The sequence below is a fragment of the Thermobia domestica genome, chromosome 3 (assembly GCF_964235325.1).
Source record: "Thermobia domestica chromosome 3, izTheDome1.hap1.1, whole genome shotgun sequence".
NCBI lineage: Eukaryota > Metazoa > Arthropoda > Insecta > Zygentoma > Lepismatidae > Thermobia > Thermobia domestica.
This window is the reverse complement of record NC_137456.1, coordinates 60116633-60143197: the sequence shown is the minus strand read 5'-3', so window position 1 is coordinate 60143197 and position 26565 is coordinate 60116633. Positions and strand designations below refer to the sequence as shown.

Sequence of the window (26565 nt, the reverse complement as noted above, 5' to 3'; positions counted from 1 at the left end):
TAACACATCTTGGATGCCATGGAACGACGCCTTCAGCTGTGGACCTTCTTCCGACTAACCTGGGCTCTATGGGCGACTTTGCAGCAGATATGGATTGAGATGCCACAACACCACTTCAGGCGCCTCGTGGAGTCCGTGCTGCGGCGGGTAGCCACCGTTATCAGAGCGAAAAGTGGTAATACATGGTATTAAGTAGGTGTCTATAATTGAACTGGTGATCAGTGTATATTGTCTTTCTATTTATAACTACAATACTTTTAAGTTTAGCAGTTTAGAGATGCGCAGAAGAATCTGACCACGATTATAAAAGCTAGTACGTATGGGCGCCTACTTAGTGAAATAGTGAAACTCATGAAACAGGATATGGTTGTATTTGCCAGAAATCGGATACAAAATGCATCTTAAATAATTCTGTTATATTTTCCTTCATTTTAAATCGTGAATCCGTTGTTTAAATCACCATTTTTATTTTGTTCCAAAAGTTATATTTTCAAGCACTAATAGAAAAAGATTTAAGGTACACTGAACTTCTGGTAACGCGGAGAAAAGTGATAACTTATTACATAACCTATAATATTAGAAGATAATAAAGAATGATCTTTTTACGTTTAATGGCGTAGGGGCTATAAGGCAAAGACTACCTGCTGGGGAAAATTTCAAGATGACGTACTACATATTAAAAATTGCGGAAAACCAGCATCTACAGTTTTGGGATTGTTTTAGTATAACATCAACACAGAGAACACTTTCTAACAGGTTCAACATTTTTTTTTTAAATTCTAACTTCGATCGATTTTTGTCGTAATTGCACTGGACTAGGGCTATTTATTAAAAAAGGCGGAAAACCCGTAATTGGATTTTTTGTAGGATAACATCAGTAAAACATGTTTCAATAGATTTCATCTTCTTTTTAAAATGTTCATCTCAAACACTAATTTCAGTGGACACATACAGAAAGATAGTGCGAAAGACTATTTTCAGGGTTCTTGCGCACCCCGTGGCGACGCCACTGTTTACGAATCATTTATTAAACTAGCCGGACTTCCATACCTGTCGATACTTACCGGAAATTGCAATGAAAAGCCGTCTCAAATCACGAAATATATTTTTCTTCATGTTAAATGGTTCAGTCATATGTTTCTACAGAAATTGTGCACAGTCCAATAATGTTCGAAGCTTCATTGCGCATCTCTGACATTGTATATAGTGACAATATATACATCGTTTTAAAGCTTATAAAATTTCCAACAACTTTTATTCGAGCACTCTTTTCACATTCCTACTCTGTTAAGTTGTATAAGGCAATGAAAAGAATATGTCCCCTAATACAGATCACAATTATTCACTTTATCCTAAAGTTATGCAAAAATGGTTACTCGGAGAAAAGTGATAGTAACTTATTACATTGCCTATAATATTAGAAGTATAATAAAGAAAGAACGATCCTTCTACGTTAATTAGATTAGAAGTGATGTGGCATCAACTAAGTGTATGTAAGAAATCCAAGATGATTTGACTATTCAAAATGGCGGAAAACCCGCAACTGATTTTTTTGGGATTTTTTTGCAGGGTAATAAGACCGGTACGTAGAACATATTCCAACAGGTTTCATTTTTTTTTTTTTTTTTTCATTATAAATGTCTGCCTCAAACGCTAATTTCACTGGGGTGATAGGAATTAACTTGTTTTTATGTACTGAATGTGATCGCAGGTCTTGGTACTTTTGTGTTTACAATTATAAAATATCACTTAATAAATTGTGGTCACATCTTTGATCGTAAATATGGAGAAACAGGGTTTTGTAGATTGCACTAATGTGTTTGAACTTGTCCCTAACTTGTACTGAAGGTAAACTTAACATTTGAATTTCCGTTGGCAGTTGTGTCACTTCGTAAACAGAATGTGTACAAGCAATAGAGGAGCAGTAGTTGGTGTTGGCATAGACCATGATTTGTTGGTGAATTATGCAGAATGTTTGAATCTGCAGTCAGGAACGGATACTACAGGCGATAGCAGTCCTTATTGCGGTGGCGAGTTGCGTCAGGAAGCTGGAACACAACTTGCTTATGTTGCTGTAGCAGTACGAGGAGCAAGGTACTTATCTATGTTTTGTTTCTTTACGTAAACTAGTATTTTTTTTTTCTCTAAATATAGGGCAATTCAGTTTCTGCGCGTATCAACGTTGTAAAGTTCGCTTAACAGTTTTGAGGTACGTACCTTAGAACGAAGTTTCATGTAATTAACAAGTAGCAGTGCCACGTGTACACCACGTGAAATAGTTTGGTTTGTATGGCGTGATATTTTCTCAATATTGAAACCAGCAGTAGTAGTAGATTTCTACCACTTCCGGTTGTAGTAGACATATTAAAGTTGAGATAGAATATATTTTTGGGATGCTTAATTGATGGCAGAAAACAGCTTCCCTCTATGGATTACCGTTTCCGGAAATGGTTGATTTCTTACACTTCAGGTTTGAATAGAATGTTAGGGAAGAATATTGTACCTATTCTTAGAACGCGAAGTTTATTTTAAAAAAGCTGCTTGATCGTTTTTGCTCTATATAGTTTAATATTGAACCTGGAAGTTGTGGTGGATTTGTGTCACTTCTGGTTCTAGGAGAGAATTAAGACGGAGATAAAGCGGATGTTCAATCGATTGCATGAAACCGCTTCTCGCTATCTATTACCATTTTTGCTCTGTAGTGATTAACGTTAAAACCGGAAATGATTTGCACTCCTTTTTAACTACATGATTTGAATATCACCTCGATGATTTCTATCACTTCTGGTTTAAATTATACTTCCATCAGTGAACTTCTGACCCTTTCATCCTGGCCAAAATTGAGGGTGGTCCATCAAGTAGTTCTTGAGATTTTGGAACCCGGAATGACGGACAAATAGAGTGTATAAAGGAGTTTTGGTAAGCCTATTCCTAAAAAAGGAAATTTACTACTATTTTACAGTGGATTACACGACAGTAGAAAATATCTAGCACTTGTATCCGTGGGAGTTTTTTCACCATGTTAGATATTTTGTGCAAGAATATACTTTTTATAGAGACAGCCTCTTCTGAAACGTATTTACCCCTCTTCGTTACTACTACAAGGTAGAACTTCCAATGCATTCATTGCTTGTTTTATTTGCAGCCATCTTTTCCCTATTTTCGTATCTTCGTAAACACTTCTCTCTGTATGGCGCGGGAGACTCAAGTTCTATTCCTGGCAGAAGCTCATGTGTTTCGGATCCTCCGTAAAGCTGTAGGTCGAGGTCTCATAGTCTCGGTGCTGAAAGAGACGCTGAACTCAAATCAAATCAAGCTCTTTCTAGACGTGATTTCAGGGATACACAAGGAATGGGTAAGTGCATTACTGGATGGTAATTCGAACCTGGCTTACCGTGCCGATGCGTTAACCACTAGGTACGAAGTCCGCTCCTTGAACAGCCATCCGTTCTATCACTTGAAATCGGTGCTCAACCAGTCAGATCACATGGATTGTACCACAACTTCTGAGATTGTGCTTGGACAACCCAGTATCAACCTCAGAGACCACTTCCAATGGTATCATATTGATGAATGAAGGAAATGACCGATTTTATATCACATCAAACCTTCTTTAGATGTGATTTCAGTGATACACAAGGGGTTAAAAAAAAAAAAAAAAAAAAAAAGGCTGAACACCGACTTACAAGGAACGTATGCGAACCGTGACAGCTAGATATTTATGAAAATTGGTACCCTGACTAATCATGGATCACTAATTATCGTAGTGATATTCACTCGGTGCGGAAATGCCTTGTTTACCCGCTACGTATAATACATATACCAAGCAGTGACCGGATGAGCCTGTGCCGAGTTATACCCCAAAAACGCCAGAAAAAGGCAGAACATGAAAAATGTATACAGTAACCTTATACCTACCGGAGGGGGACACGCGACCAAGAACACGGCAGTAGTGTCACGCAAGCAGTGTTGCCATCCCAACACAAACATACAGCTTTTCAAATACAATGTATACCATTTTGTGGCATTAAAACAATTTGCATAAAAGATGAAGGAAAATAAGCAAAAAGTTAGTTATCAGTGTTGCTAAATAAGGGAAATAACGCGGCTCTGAAGTTGAGAAATAATGGGTTCCGTACAATGAAACGAACAAATGTATGACAGCAGCAAGACTGTAGAAGGACCACATGTACAGTAGGGAGTAAACCACAGCATCCAGTGACTGACGAGCCTGATACGTCGTGTCGAGTGTGCGGGTAGGGCGAGAAATGTACATATTTTGTCATACTGTCTGCCTTTTCTGTTGTATGTATTGGTGTATTATATTAAAATATTTTGCACCTGTATGTTATTAGTAACCTGAATGCTGTGTGTTCTATCTTCATCGTTGTCTTACATGCTAACTATACATTTTCTATACTCTCGACTGACAGCTATCACAGTTCATTAATCTTTGCAATCGATTCTGACGTACTTTCTTGTCACAGATTTGTTACCTTTCGTGCCACAGCTTTTCTGTACTCTTTTCAGGCGCTACGCCTTCGTTTCTGTGATTTGGAAGGCATGCAGAATTTTATACAGTGTTGCAACCTCAAGACAGTTCGTTTTATAGCTCTCGGGAACGATTCGAGGTATCGATTGCACACAAACACCATTGGAGTTGCAGCGCTACAGGAAGACTTGTTGATCACATTTCCGTATAATGTCTCATGGAACTACTTCTTTCTACGGCAACTCTACCATGTGCCCTGTTCGGGTGAATCCTGTATCAAGCCCATTGGTCACTGAACGCTGTGCATGCTGTGGTTTACTCCCTACTGTACACATTTGGTTCTTCTGCAATCTTGTTCTTGTTGCACATTGTTCATTTCTCTGTACAAACCAATGATTTCTCAACTTTAGAGCGTCGTATTTCCCTTATTTGGCAACACTAATAACCCACCTTTTGCTTATTTTCTTTCACGTTTTATGCCAATTGTTCTAGTGCCATAAAATGGTATACGTTCTATCTGAAAAACTATAAATTTGTATTGGGATAAATTTGTAACACTACTGCCGTGTTCTTGGTCACGTCCCGCTTCCGTAGGTATCAGCTTACCTGTATACATTTATTATTTTCTGCCTTTTTCTGGTATTTTGGGCTATAACTCGACAGAGCCTCCCCCGGTCACTGCTTGGTATATGTATTATACGTAGCGGGTAAACAAGGCATTTTCGCACCGAGTGAGTATCACCACGATGATTAGCGACCCACAATTAGTCAGGGTACAAATTTTCATAAATATCTAGTTGTCACTGTTCGCATACTTCCCTTGTTATAAAATGTGATAAAATGGATGACTGTTCAGAAAGCAGAGTGGGTAGCATAGTGGTTAACGCATTGGCATGGTAAACTGGATGCCCGAGTTAAAAATGCGGTCCAGTCGTGCATTTTATTTCACTGGAAAGTTCTTTATTCAATAATAATTCTCTTTTGCCTGCAGGTATATCAACATTGTACACTTGATCGAAAAAGTATAAAAGCTTTTTCAGGTCAGTCATCCTAAGTGAGGTTTTCCTGGGTTTTCCTCATTCCCACCAAGCAAATGCTGGGATGATACCTAACATACAGGTCCCAATCCTTTCGGATAATGTGATCGCCGAGATACGTCATTCCTCATACATGACGGGTTAACATGGCCATGGATGCCGAAGGCCCAGAAATCTTAATTCCTAATCGTAATCATGTTAACGTCCAGTAAGATGTTGACATTCTTTCGCTGGGAAATGCTCAACGTGATCACGTACAAAAATAATAGTAAACAAAAAGATTGATATATGAGAGAAGAGTTGGCAGGAACATATGATGTTCAAAACTGCTATGTGTAAAAACTTTCGACTGGTTTCCGTTACAATAAGCTCATTTTCCCCATTCTTAACATTCACATTTTGAACTCCTAATTAAGTGATTTACAAAACTCGTTTTTCTTCCTAAAGATTTCATTCGTTGTTCTTGTTCATGTTTCCCATTCACAAGGTAGGATAGGATAATATCTACAATTATTAGCGTTTAGTGAAAAAAAAAAGTTTAAAGTTGGCATACATACCAATCGATAGATCTAATTGAGCTGAGCAAAATTGTATGGTGAGTGTTAATCCTCGTGTGTGTTTTTCGAAATCTGTGAATCACACAGTTGCTCTAAATGTGGTACGTAAGTCATACAGAATGGTCTACACAGTCTTTCGTGCATAAGTAGCTCCGGAAGATATGAAAGACATTCCGACTTGAATGATGATGATATGGAGAGCACCCACATCGCTGGAAGTTCCGTAAATCAGCGAGATGTAACCGATCAGACACTAATAGACCAGATGGCTTGACGCTCGTACCATGGAAGACCGGGAAAATTCTTCTTCACCTGCTCTGACACGTTTGCGTCATCTAACCTTATTCTTTTTTTATGACAAGGAGGGGCTATTGCAGCCCGCAGAAAATGCGAGAAAAAAAGAAAATATAATGATCTGCTCGACAGGTACATTTTCGTGACTATAGCTATTGGATCGAGTGGCATTTGGAACCTCGAAGGTCTCAATTTCATCAAAAGAAGCATACTGCATACAACGTATCAGCGTAGCAGTTAGCTAGGCAATATGGGTTTCATTTTAGGTGTACGAGGTATGTTCTAAAAGTACCCAACTTTTGGTTGGTAAAAATACATTTATTGATTTAGAAATCCGAAACACTAATCCCCTTCAAAATAATCTCCTTCGTAATGCACACACTTCTCCCAGCGCTCCCGCCATTGTTGGAAACCCTTCTGGAACTCAGTTTTTTGGAATGGTGAGGAACCGTGCCGTCGCATTCCGTATGATGTCTTCTCTTGACTGAAATCAAGTGCCTTTTAGTGGCATGTTCAGCTTGGGAAATTACCAAAAGTCGCACGGAGCCATGTCGGGTGAGTAGGAAGCCTCACGACACACAGGAATGTTGTGTTTGGTGATGAAAGCCTGAATCAAATTTCGCAGACACACTTCTCATGCCCAAATTCTCGTTCAAAATTGAATGGTTTCCGCTTGGGTATCGCCAGGCTTTTGACAAAATTTGATATAATATCACCGTTCAAGCTTTTCTGTCATTTTTACAAAAACTGAAATCCGATGATCGCTCACTACATGTCTTCATTCGTTGGCCGATTGCTAGCGACTGACGCTTTCTGCGGGCAGGAAAAAAATTCACGACTGCGCATGAGTGTCCCCTCTACATCTACACTGAAAAAAGTCTTCCAAGCTTCATTGGTTTACGCGGGAAAAAATAAGGTTCGATTACTTTTTGAACACACCTCGTATTACCTCCTGACAAATTATTAGAGGTGGTGTTCCTTTTATAACTTAACGGTGCCAAGTCAATTCATCACCTAATAGGCTTGTGTATGAAAGTGTATTATGTATCAAATGACAACGTTAAAACATAGAAAATAAATAAAATAGATTCAAAGATTCTTATATGTATTGTAAGCCTAAAAGTAGATGCTTTACAATAACAACACTTATCTATTACGATGAAACTGATAGTGAAGTATACTGTCATCGACATCGAGAAAAAGGCATGCTTGAAGGTAGATCTTCATGTGTAGTTTTCGAAAAAAAATAGAGCTTTTGTGTGGTTGAAAAGTATGCTGTTCGTTTCCATAATTAATACGAGGGTGATTCAGAAAGTGATGTCTCCAAGTTGATAACCTTTATTTGTGTTTTGACAGATAGCACCGATACAGGTATCAGTGGAAAGCTTGCAATTTCAGCTACAAATGGTGGCATCATTTTTCAACATAGTCCCAGTTACGGGCAACACACTTGCACCAACGCGAAACAAGGTTTTTCGTGCCGTCGGCGAAGAATTGTGGTGGCTCCTGGCGACACCATTGCCGAACTGCTGCTTTCACCTCCGATCCACTTGTAGCGTTGGCCCGTAAGGTAATCCTTAAGTTCGGGGAAGAGCCAAGAGGCACAGGGCGCAAGATCCGGACTATAGGCAAGATGAGGCAAAATATCAACAACACTTTGCCGGCAGATGGGACAACTTCGAAATTTTTGGCGGAGAAGAGGACGTATAGCGGTATTCCATCGACTGATGCTTCGTTTCTGGGTCGTAATGGTGTATCCACAACTCGTCGCTGGCGATGAATGTTCCTGGGCACACAATATTCCACAGTCAGAAATTCAATGACAGCCCGTTGTTTCAACCGGACGTCACCACTGGATGAAATGGAATGCTCCATTACTCTGGAACGAGAAGAGATAGGAAGGTGAAACAAGTGACATTCAATAGCTTAAACATAAGTTCATTAATGGTAAATAGTTCATAATATTTGCAGTACTATTGGCCAAGTAATGGTCTTGGAAACATTACTTTCTGAATCACCCTCGTAATTTTTATTTTGCTGAACAGATTGTTTAATTATTTATACTCCATATGTTAAAAAAAAAAAAAAAAAGCGATAAGTGTCTTCTTCTAATGGTGATAAACATACTTCTAACAGTGATGCACATACTCCTAAAAATTGACACAATACTATGTGTAAGATAATGAAATCGTTTTTTCCAAATTATATTATTATTTTTTAGTGAGCTTGTGCATTTTTTTTAATTACCGTTGTTGCTGGTGGTTAACTCGTATTTTCATGAATGTCATTTTTTGCAGCCTGAGCAACACAAAGGAAGCTCTTACATTCGAAATCCTTCAAGAGGCTTTGGGCACTGGCCCCCGTGTTAAATGGGGAAACGTTGCCAGCTCTCCTTTGTTCAAAGCTGCGAATCAAGTATGCAAGGACCAGTCTTACGGATTGACAGCATTGAATATCTCCCATACAGACACGGGACTTTTTGGCTTTGTTGCGTCAGGTGAACCATCTGTTGTTACAAATGTAAGTACTTTTAGTTACATTTTTGTGTGTGAGTGTGCGTATACGTAGTAAATTAAGAAAAAGAAGGAAAGAAAAAGTGCGAACTGCTAATATTAAGTTGGATTTTGGAAGTACAGTTGTTCTTGTAAAACCTATATTCTGTGAACAAACTTAAGAAAGCATATTATTGGAACTATAACTGTACAGGAATAACACGGTTTTTCTTATTACAATGTACAGTAGAATATCGACTGCCCTGCTTGCTACTATCCGATCAAGTTAAAAAGATCTCCATAATAAAGTGAGGATTTGTTTTTGAACGATATACTCGACTTTTACCATTTCATAAAAATGTGACGTTGTCAGTTAGAAGCAGCCTTCTATGAAGAACTTTTCAGAAACTAAAAGTTGGTCATCTTTTCACATTTGTATAATATTTTATCGGCGAACAGTAAAATAAATTTGTCATTTTTCCACGAATTGGGCCTATGTTTTGCGTTGAAGTTCAATCATTTTAAAATAGTATGTATTCATACTGTACAGGGTATGGCGTTTTCTATTTCCGGCCATTAAGTTAGATGATGTAAAATGTATCTTAAAATGTGTATATTTATTATTTCCTTCTTCTGTAAATTTTTAATACGTGTAGTACAGTGCATAACAGACATTTTTTAAAGTACTGGCCTGTATCAAGAAGTCAGAAAATCAGGATAATAATAATAAATTTGGGTATAAAGCTGTATTTGTAATGGTTTTGGTGGGGTCGGAAATGAGTAATTACAGAGCTCTGCCCTATGCAGCTTTTTTGTAATTCGGCATGGCGCTCCGCCAAATTAGAACGTATAGTCGGGATGTTGTTGTATTATAAATTCGTAGTAGGTTTAGCATTACTATTGACCTAATTTTATGCGAGGATTAAATTTAATATTTTTACGATATTATTAGCGGCTAACGCGAAAAGTAAGTCCAAATACGAGACATATAGAGCCTTTCTATTTCAAGTGTGCCGTCGGAAAATATGTGAAACATACTTCGGTCCCACCCTCTTACGGGGGAAACCTTCCCTTCCCTTTTGTTTTTCTGCTGTGATCTTATGCTCACTTTCTTGCTATTCTAAGTTTTTTTTTTCTGTCCATATCTTCACGATACTTCTTATGTTCTCCTTTGTAGTACATTAACATTTCTTTACTGATATTAACTTCATTTACATTTTCACCGACTGCGTCTTTAATCATTCGTAGCCCATTGATGGTTTCTTCATTCAATCCTTGTCTCTCGGATAGCATCATGTTCTTATTTGTCGAGAAACCACGTTCAACAGACGATTGCCCGTGTGAAAGTGTTAATACTGCTTTCACAAGTTTAGTAATTGCTGGATACTTTGGTTTCCTTGTATTATTTTTCAACAGCATTACTTTGTTCCACTACACATCAATACTACAATCAACAGAAAAGTCATCGTGTATACTCTGATCGCTCATATAAATTCGCCACTCGTCTATAGCCTTGTCAATTGCTTGACGGGTCACCATCTAAGGAATAAAAGATGCTAATCGTTTCAAAGATGATAACATCTTACCCTGCTCTTGCTTTGCATGTCTAACTAGGATACAAAATCTAGGTATGTTTCAAAATACAGTTATTTAGTGGCAACCTTTGTTGAAGGTAGTTTATTGCTGTTATGAAGAAACATTTTGCATTTATTGTGAGTAACCGTTGTTGCACTTTATCGACTTCTTTTAATGCTAAAAGTGAGCCTTCACCGACATCAATTTTATTATCTGGCAGTAGATTTTTTTTCTTCTTTCACTTTTATATTCAGAAGATCAGATCCAGTTTTTTCATTGTACAGATCAAATACTACAAATCTTGCCATTATTCTTTGAAGTAGATCAACTAATTCATCATGCAAAATGTGGATAAGTGGTTCCTGTTTTTTTATAATCACAAGGAATTTAACAAACAAAGTAAATACACTAATAAGAAAGTGTACGAATGCAAATATAACAGGAGAATCTCAAGTTCTGACAGATTCTCTTGCAGCGTTCTGACTGTAATGAAATTTGATTTTGCTTGGGGAGAAAATTAAAGAAATATTCTGTCAGTGCTGGCCTTCAAGAGCAACCATTTCCATTCACAATTTTCACCATTTTCTGTTTTCCAGGGCGTTTTCATTACACACTTTTATTTCCAGGTTTTTCAGGACGCATCAGAACCCTGCATATTATGTACAGTAATACTGGAAGGCATTGAAGTTGGTGAATACCAACACACCTCAATGCTTAAAGTCAAAATACACACTGCTGAAAGAAAATGTTAACACAGCTTGCGTTATAAGAAACTGGAGCATGGCAAGGTTCCTCAGCTAAGCTTCATTGGGGCGAAGAATAAGCACATAGGAAAGAAAGAAAGAAAGAAAGAAAAGAATGGACATGGGAGGATAGAAAAAAAGCAAATAAAAAATAATAGTGAGGATTAGTGACTAGTCTCTCAGAAAAAAAAATGCTAAGACACGTTTAGCATATTGCTAATATGTAGCAATTTAAATCATCACTGGAATTAACCTTGGTTTGTATTTTTAATAATTCAATCACTGAAAAATATAGGAAATATAGGACAAGATTAAAATATAGGACATATATAGGACAAATATACACATTTCCAAAATATAGGAAAATAGGACAGCTGGGAGCCCTGAATACTGTTTTCATGAGATACAAGCTAACTGTCGAGATTTGAAGGGTTAGGAAAGTGTCGATGGTTTAAAGTAGGTGTGTTGAGTAAAAAGATTTTGAAAATGACTTTTTTTTTTGGGGGGGGGGGGGGGGCAGTGGAAAGAAGTTAAGACGTCAATAAGTTGCTTAATGAAACTTTTAATTCTCTAGAGCAGCCATCACAGCGAGATTACTTACATTCTTCTCATGGTAAAACTATAGAGTTGAGGTCAGGTTTTCTTCTTCTTTCAGACCATTATGTGAGGAACGTTATTCAATCGCCGTGTCATCAGCAACACCTTTATTGATTGTAGACGTGCATTGCCACTTTGTTAGTGATACATACCTTAGATTTCATGAGCCAGTTAATTGACACAAGATATTTGCATCGATCTCAACTAAAATAACGCTATAACAGAAGTAGTAAAATAGATATCACGATATTGCAAGCGGTGATTATATTCAGTGAGAAAAAGCAGAATGCAGCGTTATTTGTATGGTCAATTTGTAAATGAATAAAAAAAATATATTAACATTTTATTGAAGCATCATATCTTCAGTGGATAATATTAAATTTGGAGATAGAACATTTCCTGTCCAAATTTATTCAAGCACTACTTTGTGCGTTATGTATTTTGAAAGTAATTATCTGTTTTTATTTTTATTGTTAGGTTGTAACAGCTGGAGTTAAAGTCTTGAAGAATTTGAAACTCAGTGATGCAGACGTACAAAACTCGAAGAATCGGCTGAAGACTGGTGTCTTAGCATCAGCAGAAAGTTCAGACGAGTTGCTGGAATCTTTAGGAGACCAGGCTGTTCTCTTGAACTCTGTATTTCCATCAGATCGAGTAGTGCAAGCAATTGACGGCATCACAACTGCAGATGTGAACGCTGTAAGTACTTTGTTCAATACTTATCGGATTTGAGTTGAATCTTTGTTATCCTAGAATTTTATCAGAAAAAAGAATTTTAGTATTGTCAGTCCCTCTTAAATTATTATTACAATACAGAGGTTGATTCATTTATTGAGCCAAAGTCAATGTGCAACTGTACCGCGTATGAACAACTCATCGCCTTGAGATTGCCACGAAGCAAGCAACAGTATCACGTTAATCACGCAGTAGAGCATGTACTCTGATGCCGCTGAAAGAAAGCGTATTCTAGGAGAGGTTGATTATGACCCTTTCCAACGCTAAGTTCACGGTGTTGTGCATTGTAGAAATGTGTCAAGTGCGTGATTTTCTTGTAGGTGCCATTGTGAATCGTATATGGAAATATGTGGCACACAGTCTTGGGCCCACTACACCGTCGTGAGCAACAAGAAACTGGTCTTCCGTGAAGAAAATCCCGCCGCTGTTGCATGTAGTATCTCCGAAAATTTCCACACACAGCGTGCTATGGCCAGCAAATACCACACATGGCAGGCGACAATCAACCGCGCCATTCAGAGAGTTTTACACGTCATAGTCGTTTGTAAGAACAGTGTGCACGCCTTGAAACGGTATCATGTGGCCGAGAGAAAAGGGAACTGCAGAAGGCTGTATGAACGTAATCTCGCGGGTGAAAGATGGAAGTTTGTTGTTACCCTTAAGGAGGTGTGGATTTACCTCACAGACTGTGGTGAAGTCCGTGTCATTACATACAGATCTGTTATGCCAAGGGCCGAAGCACGCTGTTCCGGCATTGCGTTTCCCAAAAGGGCTTATGATTGTAGGTGGTTTCTCATACAGGGGCAAACTGCGTCTGCGAAAGGTGGAGCGAAACGTCAAAACCAATGCTGCGCACTACCAGAGTCATGTCCTGACTGAAATGTACCAGCATAAAATCCTAGCGGTGTATGGACAAGACGTGAACCAGGTTGAACTGCAGCAAGACAAAACATCCAGCCACACGACGAAAACATCGCTGAAATTCTATCGTAGTATGAAACAAGAATCTGGAGTTGCGGCAGTTCCCTTCTCTGACATTCCTGTCAGTCCAGATGCCAGCCTAATGGGCTATTGTGCTTTTGAAGAGAGTACAAAAAGAAACTACCTGTACTAGTGAAGAGAAGTATTGGTTTAAAAAAAAATACAGTGAAGTAGTAGGCATAGCTCGTCAATGGACAGTTTGGAGAGGATTGCAGCAATATAAACAGTAAGAAATCCATTTGTGGAAGAAGAATTGCACAAGAATTAAAACCAACTTCAGAATTTAAAGTTAGACGCAAAACGTGGCAGTTTTGGGGTGATCTGAAAGCAGAGATCTTAACATGACATTGTTATACCGTATAAAGTTCGCCGAAATATAAAGAAAGATTTCAGGAAACTCTACACGGTTGTAACTTGATTAGATCTCAGCTGGATGTGAAGGTGAACCAACTATATGGATATAAATTATGAGTATCTAAGTCACATTTTACAAATTCTTAAGTGAATCAACCAAGAAGTGATAGTGCAATAGTTATCCGTAATCTCGCAAAGAATTGATGGACATTCTGCTACATTTATACAAGTAAGAACAAACAGGAAAAGGAAATGTATTGCTGGATGTTATACAGCGTGTCCATAAAAATATTGTCATACTTTAAAGTTGTATTACGTTGCTTCGGATAATCATATTTAAATGAAATGGTCATATTTGAAAGAAAAACTCAAATATTTTTGTGCATGTCAAACAACAACAATGGACAGCAATGTCAATAATGGGTGGGATCAAACACAGAAAAAGTAAATTCATTCATGTTTATTTTGTGGTTAGTCGATATGGGTTCATTGTTGGATATTTAGCAGGCAGTTGCTGTTTCAGCTGGAGGTCACTTGAGAAGCTCTGGTTTCTGTATTGTCATGCCGTAATGTGCTAACGTTAATTTATTTCCTTCGGTTGTGTTATGTTATTAAAGAATAAGTTTTAAGGAGTTACGGCGACGTGCCAGAAATGATGATAACGTCTTCTACAAGTGGCCGCCGAGGTCGCCTGATTTGCCTCTCTGTAACTTCTTTTTATGGGGTTACGTAAAGGATTGCGTCTATGTACCCCCATTGCGTCAAAACCTGCAAGAAGTGCAAGTTCCTATTAGTGCTGCCATCCAGTCCATTTCATCAGATATATTGGTAGGGTGGATTGATTTAAATCACTTGTTTAAAATAAAAATCGTTGATTTAAATCAAATTCCGAAATAAATTAATTTAATTCTTGTATTTGTATATGATATAATACTACGAGCCCTCAACACAGCTGGATTTCCTTCAATACGGGAACCTTCTGGTTGCTGTCGTTCGGATGGAAAGCGACCGGATGGGATGACACTGGTTCCATGGACGAGAGGTAGATGTTTATTGTGGGACTTCACATGCGCTGATACATACGCTCATTCAAGTCTTCCTCTGTCAGTACTGAATGCTGGAGCTGTTGCTAATCGCAGAGAAGCTGAAAAGCAAAGAAAATACAACCTTCTCGAAAAGTTTGTTTTCACTCCAATCGCTATTGAAACAAGTGGTGCTTGGGGTGCAAGAAGTCTTGAATTCATTAGGGAGGTAGGAAGACGCATTTCTTGTGTTTCAGGCGAAGTTCGCTCCACATCTTATCTAATACCTCGCATATCTGTTTCTCCCCAACGTGGTAACGTCTCGTCGGTGCTGGGCACTTTACCTCCTGGCATGGAACTGGATGAAGTGTTTATACTCTGAGGGACTATAGTTTTTCTTTTGACGTTATAATTACATAATTATTTCTGGTTTAAAATTTCTTGTTTCCGACCATGAATCGACATTAATAATACAGAAATGATTATTTTGTCAAATGAAATATTTTTGTTAGGAAAAATCCTTTTTTAAAATTTTTAACCAAAACGGCTACATTTAAATAAATTTGTCTTATTCTTAAAAAAAATGTGAAAATAAGTAAAATCCCGTTTCTGTTCTGTTATTTCGATTATGGAAGACAATGATAATACAATGAGACTAAAATGTATGTAAGCACAGTATAAAAACGAGTGTCATGCAAAAGATGATTAGGAAAAATCCCGTTTTAAACGGGTAACAGGGTAATCCCGCTTTCTTCTCTTCGTAACATAGGGTTTTTAAATCGTTAACCATTCCAACAGGGAAATCACCATAAAGAACACTTAAGACGAAAATTTTTTTGTGTACGCGTCAGTTTGTTAGTTCTCAGATAATAGGGGCGTATTTAGAGGGGTCCAATGCCCTCTCCGAAACTTATTTTTTAAAAAGATTTTATAACTAAAAAGACTAACTCACTCTGTGGCCTATGGAACCTGGAGGTTCAATGTCGCGTTCACAAAAGCTCTCCATTGACTTCTATTTTTAGCCAACTGGATCCAGTTTCTATTTCGTACTCCTATTTCTGCAAGATCCATCTTAATATTGTCCTCCCATCTGCGACTAGGTCTTCCTAATGGTCGTTTTCCGATTGGTCTTCCAGTCAAGACTTTGAAAGCGTTTCTACTTTCTTCCATTCTAGCTACATGACCCGCCCATCTAAGCCTCCTAGACTTGATGGACCCTAACAATGTTTGGTAAATCATATAAATTATGTAGTACCTCGTTATGAAGTTTCCGCCATTCCCGTTCCTCTTGGGTCCGAATATTCGTCTCAGGATCTTGTTCTCAAATACTTTCAGTCTATGTTCTTCCCTCAGAGTAAGCGACCATGTTTCGCACCTGTACAGAACAATAGGCATGATTATCGTTTTATATATTTTAAGCTTCAAGTTTCTCAACAGAATTCACGACGACAAGAGATTTTAAACTGAATAATAACACGAATTCTTTGCTTTTAGTTGGTATTTAATTTCTTCGTGAATATGGTTTTGGTCTGTTAATATTGTTTTTAAATATTTGAAAGTATCCACTTTACCAAAAGTATTATCTAATATTTTAACGCATCCATAATTTGCGGTATTACGATCCCGACGAACTTCCATGTATTTAGTTTTCTCTGTATTTACTTTTAAACCCATGTCCCTGCAAGCGTTTAATAAGACCTCTACATTTCTTTCTATTGTTCTCCTATCATCCCCTATTAAATTTACATCATCAGCATATGTCATAACCTGGTGAATACCATTCATCTCTAAGCCCTGGTTGCTATCTTTGATTTTCCGTATAGCATATTCCAGGACAAAATTGAATAATAATGGCGACAACGCATCTCCTTCTTTCATTTCATTTTCGATGTGAAAGTTCGTGGACAAACATTTTCCTACCCGGACCTTACTTGGAGATTCATTTACAGTAGATTTTGTAACTTTAGGCGAAATGTATGTATTTTATATGTATTTCATGCCGCAAACTAGTTACGATTTTTTGAAAATATGCCCCTGCCAAATATCAGTAACTTTTGTGAAAAAAGTGTCATGCTAATTAACTTTGCTGTACTTTTTCCTTAATACGTAAGAAACATTGTTTGGGATTTAAATAGATTAACGATTGGGGATTAATTCAAAATTCAACCTCAATAGTTTCACTTGAATGGCATAATTAACATTTAATACTAACTCCTAATGTTTTTTCTTCAGTTCGCGACTCGTATTATACGAGGAGAAAGATTTGATTTAAAAAAAAACAAAAATGATTTTTTTTTTTTAAATCATGATTGTTTTTCCCACCCTGTATATTGGAGCGTGTGTGGCGTGGATGGGAATATCGTCTTGATGTCATCGCCATTCGTGGGGCCCACATTCTATATCTATGAGGTATAGTAAGAAATATTTGAATTTTTCTTTCAAATGAGAGCAATTTCATTTTAAACACGATTATCTAAAGCGACGTAATACTACTTTAGAGTATATTTATGGATATGCTGTATAATATCGAAGCGGAAAGCCAAGGAAGCAGGCTCGGAAGACCATTCCTCGGCTATGCTTATCGAATAGCTGCTCCAGCGTAGGAAAAAGTTTTAGTCTTATATTAAAAACTGAAATGCGCCTATTTTGTGTTCTCTACTTGGATACTAGTTTCTTGTATCCAGATCAGGCGTCTTCGGGTAGACAAGAATAACCTGTTGCTTCTACAGTTGATAGCATATCTTTGTCCCAATACAGGAGGGAGTCGTTTATTCTCTTTCGTCGGTTTTGTAGTATGGGGCATATTAATGTTAATTATATACATAATGGGACAACCATTCATGAGCAGAGAAAATTGCATATGTATTGTAGTTCACAATTTTTAACTTCTATTACATTTTCTTTCTGTCTTTTCTTGAAGTTGAGTGAGTAGTAAGTAGAGACGACAGGAAATGTTCCCAAAAGTTAAGTTAAAAAAGAAAGAAGAAGAAAAGGAAAATACAAAATTTAGCTCGAACAAGTGCATCATGGCAATCATGCTTCGAGGGATCGAAGCAAAATTGACCATTTCCAGTAAAGAAGCTGGGTAAGAAACGGAAGTGAAGTAAAATGTTTCTACATTTGCGTACGAAATCTTGATTACTGAAGCCAATATATGCTTGATAGACAATCTAGACACTAAGTTGAAATCAATAAATTAAACAAACAGAAAATCCCTTCTCTTGAAACTCCAAGCGACGCACCATGATTAGAAAAATTAAATGTATGATAGAGTACGAAGTTGTTTCAGCGGATTTTCAATAGGTTGAATAATCTACGTATCTATTGAGAACCAGTGTACTATCTATAACAACTCTTGTATGCTTTCTCCTATCGTTCCCCCTTTTATTTTTAATTAATTAATTAATTTTTTGCACAGCAGGCAGACTACGTCTTTAACACGTAGCTTTTCTAACCATAGCGCATCGCTTCGAGCTTCAAGAGGAAGAATTTTCTGCCTGTTTGTATATTTGCGAACGAAATCTTGATTACAGAAGCAGATGCTTGGCAGAAAATTTAGGCACTAGGTTTAAATCAAAAAGTTAAACAATTTACTCCACTTCCGTCCCTCATCCAGCTCCTTTACTTGAAATGATCAATTTCCCTTCGTAAATTTGTTTTCCAACTACAAAAATCCCTCGAAAGCATGATTGCTAGAATACACTTAATCGAGCATAACATTGTGTTTTGAGAGTTTTTTTTTTTTTTTTTTTCATACAAGGAATGCTTGCTATCATCTCCACTAAATAATCACTCAGCTTTTACCTTAATCAAAGACGGAAATAAAATGTAATAAATACGAAGAATCGTGAGCTATAGTATATGAGTTTTTCTGGATGTTCTTAATGTAACAAAACAACCCCTATGGAGGTTTGAAAGTGGAACGGTTTAATTGAATCTCCGTATGATCTCACACATCAAACAAATGAGAATAAAAGTAGTTTGTGTTTCTTAATATATAGTAGCATGAGGTTGTGTAATGTTGTATAAATTAATATCAAAACGTATAAGATGTAAAATGTTTCATGTTGGAGAGTGTAGCGTTCTAGATGAGAAAGCCAAGATAGAAAGGTTATGTAAAACAGAAACGTGAGGAAATGTATAAAGATCTAGGGTTGTGGAAAAATAAAACACTGAAAATGACAGGCAAAATAATTTTAAAGGATGGAATTAGAAAGTGGCAGTTTATATTCCAAAAATGAATGGATTCATTGTATTTGTGTCATTAATTTACCAAATACGTTATTGTATACTAAGGATTATAAATAGCACTAATTAGTAAGTACGACTTTGACAGTATCAGTAACCAGAACACATCACAGTGAAGGAAAAGAAAGAGTTTACAAGCGATAGAAATATTAATATCATAAGCATAAAACTGCAAGGAATATATACTAATGAACACGGTAAACAAAGACTGAAGAAAGCGAAAAAAAGGTAAACCTTACGTCTGCACTTGATAAACCAGTCATACTATACACACAGTTTGCACGATTTCACAAGCATTTTCTTCAGGTTGTTCACCCACAAGTTATCTCGGTGTCCGCTCAGAAGCGGTTGAGGCGTGAAAACGATTGCCCAACATTTACTGATTCATCCGCTTCGGCAAGGAGTGTTAAATTCCATAATTCACTGGTATGCTTGCCATCCCACGATAGCTGTGAACAATGTAACATATTTACGGTTGGAAGGTGAACAAAACTTACGAAGCAATTTTGCAACAACTACCGCTCTTAAGTAATGAAAAAAGAATTCCGACTGAGTTGGCTAGTATTCTATAGCTAGAACTATTGTTTCGCAAGCATACTTAGAATAGCGTTAGTGGCTATATAGTTCGAGGTCTGGTCTATTGCGTACGGTAGTATTAATAAACGTACATTTTTTTGTTTGACTTTGTAAACTACAACAAGCATTTTTTCTTTTAAATTTTAGGCAGCAGCCAGGGTTAACAAAGGACCTTTCTCCATGGCGGCGTATGGAAATGTAGCTGCTATTCCATACTTGGAAGAGATTCTGTAAAGTATTTTGTGAAAACATTAGTTTATAAAACATTGTAATTTATCATCTGTAATGTTCTTAAAGTGCTAAGGAGTTGACAGCCCAAATTGACAGTCAATTCGTGTTGTGTTATCAACTGTTAAGTAAAGAAGGAAAAGAACTTTCTGAAACTAACTGTATTAGTTAATTTGTAAAAAAAAAAGAAATAGAACACAATTTCTTCTGTTGATTTGTTGTTTATGTTATTTGATTATTAAAAACACACGAAAAGTATTAAGTATTGTTTTTATTAAAATTTTGCCTGGGTGTTCGAAGACTTGACATGACATATACCAATCAACATTGTTCCGTTGGAGCTTTATTTAAAAGATACGGCCGCAGACTGCTTTGCAGAATTTTGAAAAAAGCATACCTCGAATTCTCTTTTCCTCTCGAAATTAGCTACATCGATAAGGATTTTACTTTTGAATTTATTATTAGGGTTGCGGCGCCACTTGCGGTTACCTTTCTGTATGTGGACGTCACATTTGAGAATGGATGTTTCTCGAATCATGCATACATGGAAAATGGATTGCTATCTTTCTTTGAAATAGACAAACTGTTGCCGGACGACACGAAATTCATGGATGACGGGGTACCATGTTACAGAGTAAAGCTTGACCATCCACTGACAGGAACAAAATGGTGTTCAGTTGGAGAAACAGCAACAAAGACCTGCAAACAAATTGTTGCTTGAGGCACTTTGAATGGTTTACCTGTTACAGGATGCCATCGGCGACTGTTAGATACCATGCCACATACGGTTGAGCTTTATATACTGCCAAAGCGGGGATTCACTAAGTACTAATTTCAGCATCAGGAATGGTTCCTTCTAAGGACTGACACGTAGCAATGAGCACAGGCTCATTTTTTGAGAATATCTGGGTACTTCGATAATTTCCTTCCATAAATCCTTTATATGTATTCACGCTTTCCAGAAAAAAAAAATAAATTTAAAGACTATATATATATATATATATATATATATATATATATATATGACAAGGAGACACCTCGAAGAATGTAAACATAATCTGTGATCAGTAGTTGTTAAGTCTCTTCTTTTTTTTTTTTTTCTGTGGTGTAGACAGTCATTACCTACAACGGGTTTGCCTATTTTTCTAGGAAATATTATTTTAGTACACGGTGGCGCAGGGGAACAGGAAATTTTGAAGTAACGTTAAGTTGCACAAATAAACACAAGAATAACCTCTTTTATTGACGAACTGCATGTCTACAGTATGTCATTTTTCATTACAAAATGTCACAAACTGTCTCTTTACTTCATAAAGATGACATCGGAAAGATTTGCTCCCTTTCGGCGTTCACATTCTATAGCTTGTTAAGGAAACTGCGAGGTGCACCGTGTAATGTCGCGGGAAATGGCAGTGATTTTGGCGTTCGAACGCCACCAGAAGGTTTATTTTTCAAAGATGAACCAGTTTCTTCAAAAGTACGCATCCACGTTGTAATCGCATGAGCAGATGGGACATATCCATGACGTCGTAACTAGTAATGCTGTCGAAATACTCTTTGCACAGTAGTCGGCACTATCGCCCTACTTGTAAAACGTTCTCTCAACGATACCACGTTCCGCACCACTCCAATGCTGTATAATTACTAAATGGCAACGCGTTCACAACCATCACGCATCGGTTTCGAACAACTATTGTCAACTCTACCGTTCAAAATTTCGCATTTGCCTGCACAATCCTATATATACTACATATATTGAAGATGTAGTCTGCGGTAGAATCATTAAATTAAAATCTTTGGTCAGCAAGAGAATGTTCACTAACAGGTACACTCATGTCCAAAATAATTATCGCATATCTATAATACTGATACTATGTGTATAATCGGGAAATGTATATTTGTGGTAAATTTCATAGGAAAAGAATTATAAATACGAAAATTAGAGTGAGTAAAACAAAATGTTGCTAAATGAACAAGAAAGTTTTACTTTCGTTTTATTTTTCTTATTTACTGCTCTTTTGATATGAAATTTGCCACATAAATGTCTTTGTCGATTATACACATACTAACATTATAAGAAATAACGGGCGAATTCGTTATCAAATTATATTCCTATAGCAACATATTTATAGACCTGCGACAATTTTGGACATGTGTGTACATAAATTTCTGCATTAGATGAAAATATCTTTAGGACAACTATAGTAAAAACTGAATAGGAGACACCGATAGGATACCATTATTTACCATAAATAAGTGTCTACCAGTTACACATTTAATTACTCAGCTCGTGTAATAAGTTTATACATTAGATGCAATCAAAATACTGTACAAAATGTTCAAATTATTGCGAGGATGCGGAAAAAAACCCTCTCTGTAAAGCAAATATATCGTTAGAGATGTAATATGGGTGCGAACTACAAAATATATAATGGATATGTAGCAGGATTGGCTGGTTTAAACCAGCTTTTTTAAAGCAAAAGTGTGTGTGTTCGTAAAATCTTAATTAATACACTTTTTTTGGATCATCACGTTTCATTCCCGTATATTATTCGTATTATATTCAGACCTAAATTCCCCATTCATTACTCGAAGAGATACTACAAATGCAACTTTTTTTTTTTTTTTTATTACAAATAAGTTTATAAATGTTTCTTTTATGATTCTTTAAATAGTTTATTATTGTTATGCAATTGCAATCAGAGAAAAATTCTAAATATTGTTTCGTTTTAATAATGTTTACTATTGATAAAATACACCGAAATGCCGTACTTTTTTTTTGCGGGGGGGGGGGGAGGAGATTCAGACCAATTCCACGAGAAGCATTTATTGAAATCAGAAGTGTCTTTGGCATCTATTTATGTATAAATGAGTCAAAGGCAAAGTGGACTCCTCAAATAATTCGTATTTTTATTCACTTTTCTTACTGATATGCAAATTTAGCTGTTGTATTTCTTTAACTTGGACTAATAAAAGTCGTAGTAAACAAACTTGAACTAAATTCGTTCGTCTGTACTCTGCAGTATTTTGAAATTGTCTATATGTAATTCTGTATAATGGTTTTACTTATGCAGCTGTTTATCTTTTTTGTCCTTCTGAAATGACTCTCGACAAATATATTAACAAACTAGCAGCGTTCACCCCGCTTCGCTGCGGTCACCCCGGAACGCAATAAACTTTGTTACTTAGATAATTTTTACTTTTTCGCTTTCAAGTGATATGATAAAAACCATAGAAGATTGCAGTAAATGTTAACATTATATCGCCTGTCATTTATGTTAACCCGCCCCGCTTCGCTGCGGTCACCCCGGAACGCAATAAACGTTGTTACTTAGATAATTTTTACTTTTTCGCTTTCAAGTGATATGATAAAAACCATAGTAGATTGCAGTAAATGTTAACATTATATCGCCTGTCATTTATGTTAACCCGCCGAGTGACACGGTCATGCGGGTTGCATATAAATACGTTTATTTTTACCTATGATGAACTAACAAAGGATTTGTACGTTATGGACACTTGAATGGTCAATTATCTCAAGACACTGGTAATTAAAAATTAAAGTGATATGATAAAAACCATCTAGGGTCCAAATCCTAATAACCCCCCAAAAATGAAAGAAATTGGTTCAGCCGTATTAGCGTGATGAGGGAACAAAGGATTTGTACGTTCTCTTTTATATATAAGATATGTAAAGATCAGAACAACGTATTTTTATCGGAGTCCTTCGTGAGTGAGTCGGCAGACGTATCGCATTTATGGCCAATTAGTCCCGGTTTCGAGTTCAAATGGAGGACGATTTCTCTCGGATGTAAGCCGAGAAGCGGTTTGGATTCCGCTTTAAGCTTATGTGACCCCTTCCAGCATAACCCGGTTGTTGCATAATATCAGGCGAAAGAAACTTATTTCTGTCCATATGTGGGTTTTTGCCAAACCTGATATGTAGTACTTTTAACCTCAAGAACGTGTTCTTTTGTAAAAATTCGTTAATGCGCATACTGATTGTACGAAAAGTACCTCAACACAAACATACAACATTATTATCAAATGCTGAAAAAGGAGATTAGATGTCACCAATCATGCCAGTTTATGAATTTCTTGGAGAAACGTCTGGAGTAAATGCTTGCCATGCTTACATTAAACTGTCCGAAATTTGCTTGTAATCGTTGCATCAATTGGAGGACTTAACTTCAACTGCTATTAATGACGAACTTCTTTAACTGTGCTAAATACGTGTGGACAAAGAATAATTACGAATCTAAAACTTTTTTTGGAAAAAAAAAAAAAAAAAAGACTGCCTGTGTTCGTAAAGGGGACGGTTCTGTTCCGTTCCGTTACATTACAGATATTATTGCATAGATCAAAATAAAAGTTCACTGTCGAGAGATGTGTCCTACGAGACGTTTCACTCTATTAGATCATTAAATGTCATTTTATAAATAATTAATGGCTTCCCAAAACTGGCATCATATTTACAATAAATAACTAAGTAAAAAAGCAATAAAGAGTACTGAAGACACTTAACACACGACACCTTAGTACTCGACGACAAAATGTAATTCAATCTTTTGTTTAATTAATCAACACTAATACTTCGTATACGTACGTATTCTTTCGTTTACTGAGTCTAATATTTAATACATTCGGGGTTTCCTCTCTTATTCCTCAGCATATCAGGCAAACTTATTGGCAATCGATCTCACAACTTACTCTTGCACTATTTTGTTAATACGAAAATGTAAATTTCCTTGCACTCGAATTATTGAAATTGTTGCTGTGAAAAAACTATGCACAAAACTTTACTGAACACTTATGTAATTTTATGATAGCTAGTAGAACTTTGGTCATTTGTAACAGGCACGCGCATAGTAAAGTACTTACAGTTTAAAGTTCCACCATCATACCCTACAGACAAAGGAACACGGATGATTAAGGCAAGTGAATGATGATGATGGAAACGGGAGCACCCCGCGAAAACCCACGGACACGATGCTGTCCACCACAAAACTTGGCCAGAGATCGAAACAGGGACCCCACGTATTAGAGGTAAGCACTCTACTATTCAGCCATCGTGCTCCCCCAGTAAAGTAGTTAACTAATTTGTAACAAAGTAGCACTAACTATTTTGAATGTTTGTTCTAAAAGTATCAGAACACCGAAAGAGCACAGTTAATAGTACATTAAATATAAACGCAGTAAGGGTACGTTTACAAATTATTATAACACGTGTGTCAATTCATATCCTTAAATAATGCTAAGCTTGAAAAACAGAACGCTTCCTATGGATAAGACGAATAGGTCCCTGTTAACAACCGAAATTGGTGTTCTATTATATACTTACCTCCTTCACAAGACTACAAGAATTCAAATGGTGACAATTTGACATGCTGAGTTTACTCAACTAACATCGCATTTTCTAGGATCTATACCAAATACGAGGCGAAATCAGAAAGTAAGTTCTCAAGGTGTCCCAGGATGGCACAAAAGGTCAAGAGAGGGACACACTTGAAGAGAAGGAACACTAGTCATAACTTGGCGCGAGCGGAATTGCATGAAGTCAGTGTTGCAGTAAACATGGCTGTCGCATACTCGCTCGTCGAGTACGAGATACGCGCGGTAATCAGGCTTCTCCACGCTAAGAAGCTGTCGGCGTTAGAGGCTCATGACAGTTGTGTGAGGTGTACGGACCGAACATTAGGAGTGAAAATGGTGCACAATTCAGCAGGTCGCACCAACGTGCATGACGAACATCTGGTGTCTATCGTCCATGGTTATGGCCTGAATCAATGGAAAGTGCGTTGCAAGCAATCTTGCAGAACAGGCGGTTCACAATACCCGAACTCTCACGCCAATTTCGCAAGTTATACATAATGGGTTCCAAAACAACAGGCACAAGTCGAATCATGTTGTGTCCGCTTTGATCTTCCTGTTGCGTTACCACCCGGAACGTACCTCGATTGCATTGTCACCGGAGACGAAACATTGGTGACCTCGCGCCCAACGATTTTTGCTTGTTCCTCCACCCGAAGCGATTTCTAGTTGGGCAGCGTTTCGATGGAGCAGCAGAAATGCATAATTACTGTGAAATCTCGGTTTCGGTTCTTGGCAGCCTAATTCTTTCACATACTTATATGAAAGCTCTGCCGCGTTATGACAAATGTCTGAAGAAGGATAATGGATATCGTCGTCTGAGATTCAATACCGCGTTAGTAACAAAAGCTGTTTGTAAACTAGCTTCAGCCTTATTATACGCGGTATTACTCTGAGGGAATAACAGAGTCATTTGTCGTGATATAGGTGTACTACTTTACCAGATTGTGCGCCATCCTATACTGATTCTAATAGTTCGCCAAAATTGGATACGCAGTGTTGAATCTCAGATCGCCAAAATTGGATACGCAGTGTTGAATCTCAGACGACGATATGTTGAAAAATACGTTATATATCACTAACTGAACAGGAATAATTTTCTTCTGATGTTAGTCTTTTATTTTACAGTCAATTGGAACGTACTTTCTGAATGCGCTTCGAATCATTTGCTTTTCAGCATAAATAATACATTTTAATATGATTATGTTTTCATCAGCTATTTATATTTACCTGATTATGCATGATACATAATCAAAGGGAAATA

At 37.1% G+C, this 26565-nt stretch overlaps 1 protein-coding gene across 1 annotated transcript in view; it reads left to right on the top strand.

Annotated features, from left to right (window-relative positions):
* Positions 1-20189, top strand: part of UQCR-C2 (Ubiquinol-cytochrome c reductase core protein 2) — a 47649-nt gene extending 27460 nt beyond the window's left edge. Inside the window, exons 6-9 of the mRNA XM_081750928.1 lie at positions 1880-2094; positions 8678-8900; positions 12265-12486; positions 19851-20189. Coding sequence (XP_081607054.1) covers positions 1880-2094; positions 8678-8900; positions 12265-12486; positions 19851-19937 — 747 coding nt within the window. The 3' untranslated portion in view covers positions 19938-20189. The remainder of the gene's footprint in view (positions 1-1879; positions 2095-8677; positions 8901-12264; positions 12487-19850) is intronic.
* The last annotated feature ends 6376 nt before the right edge of the window (positions 20190-26565 follow it).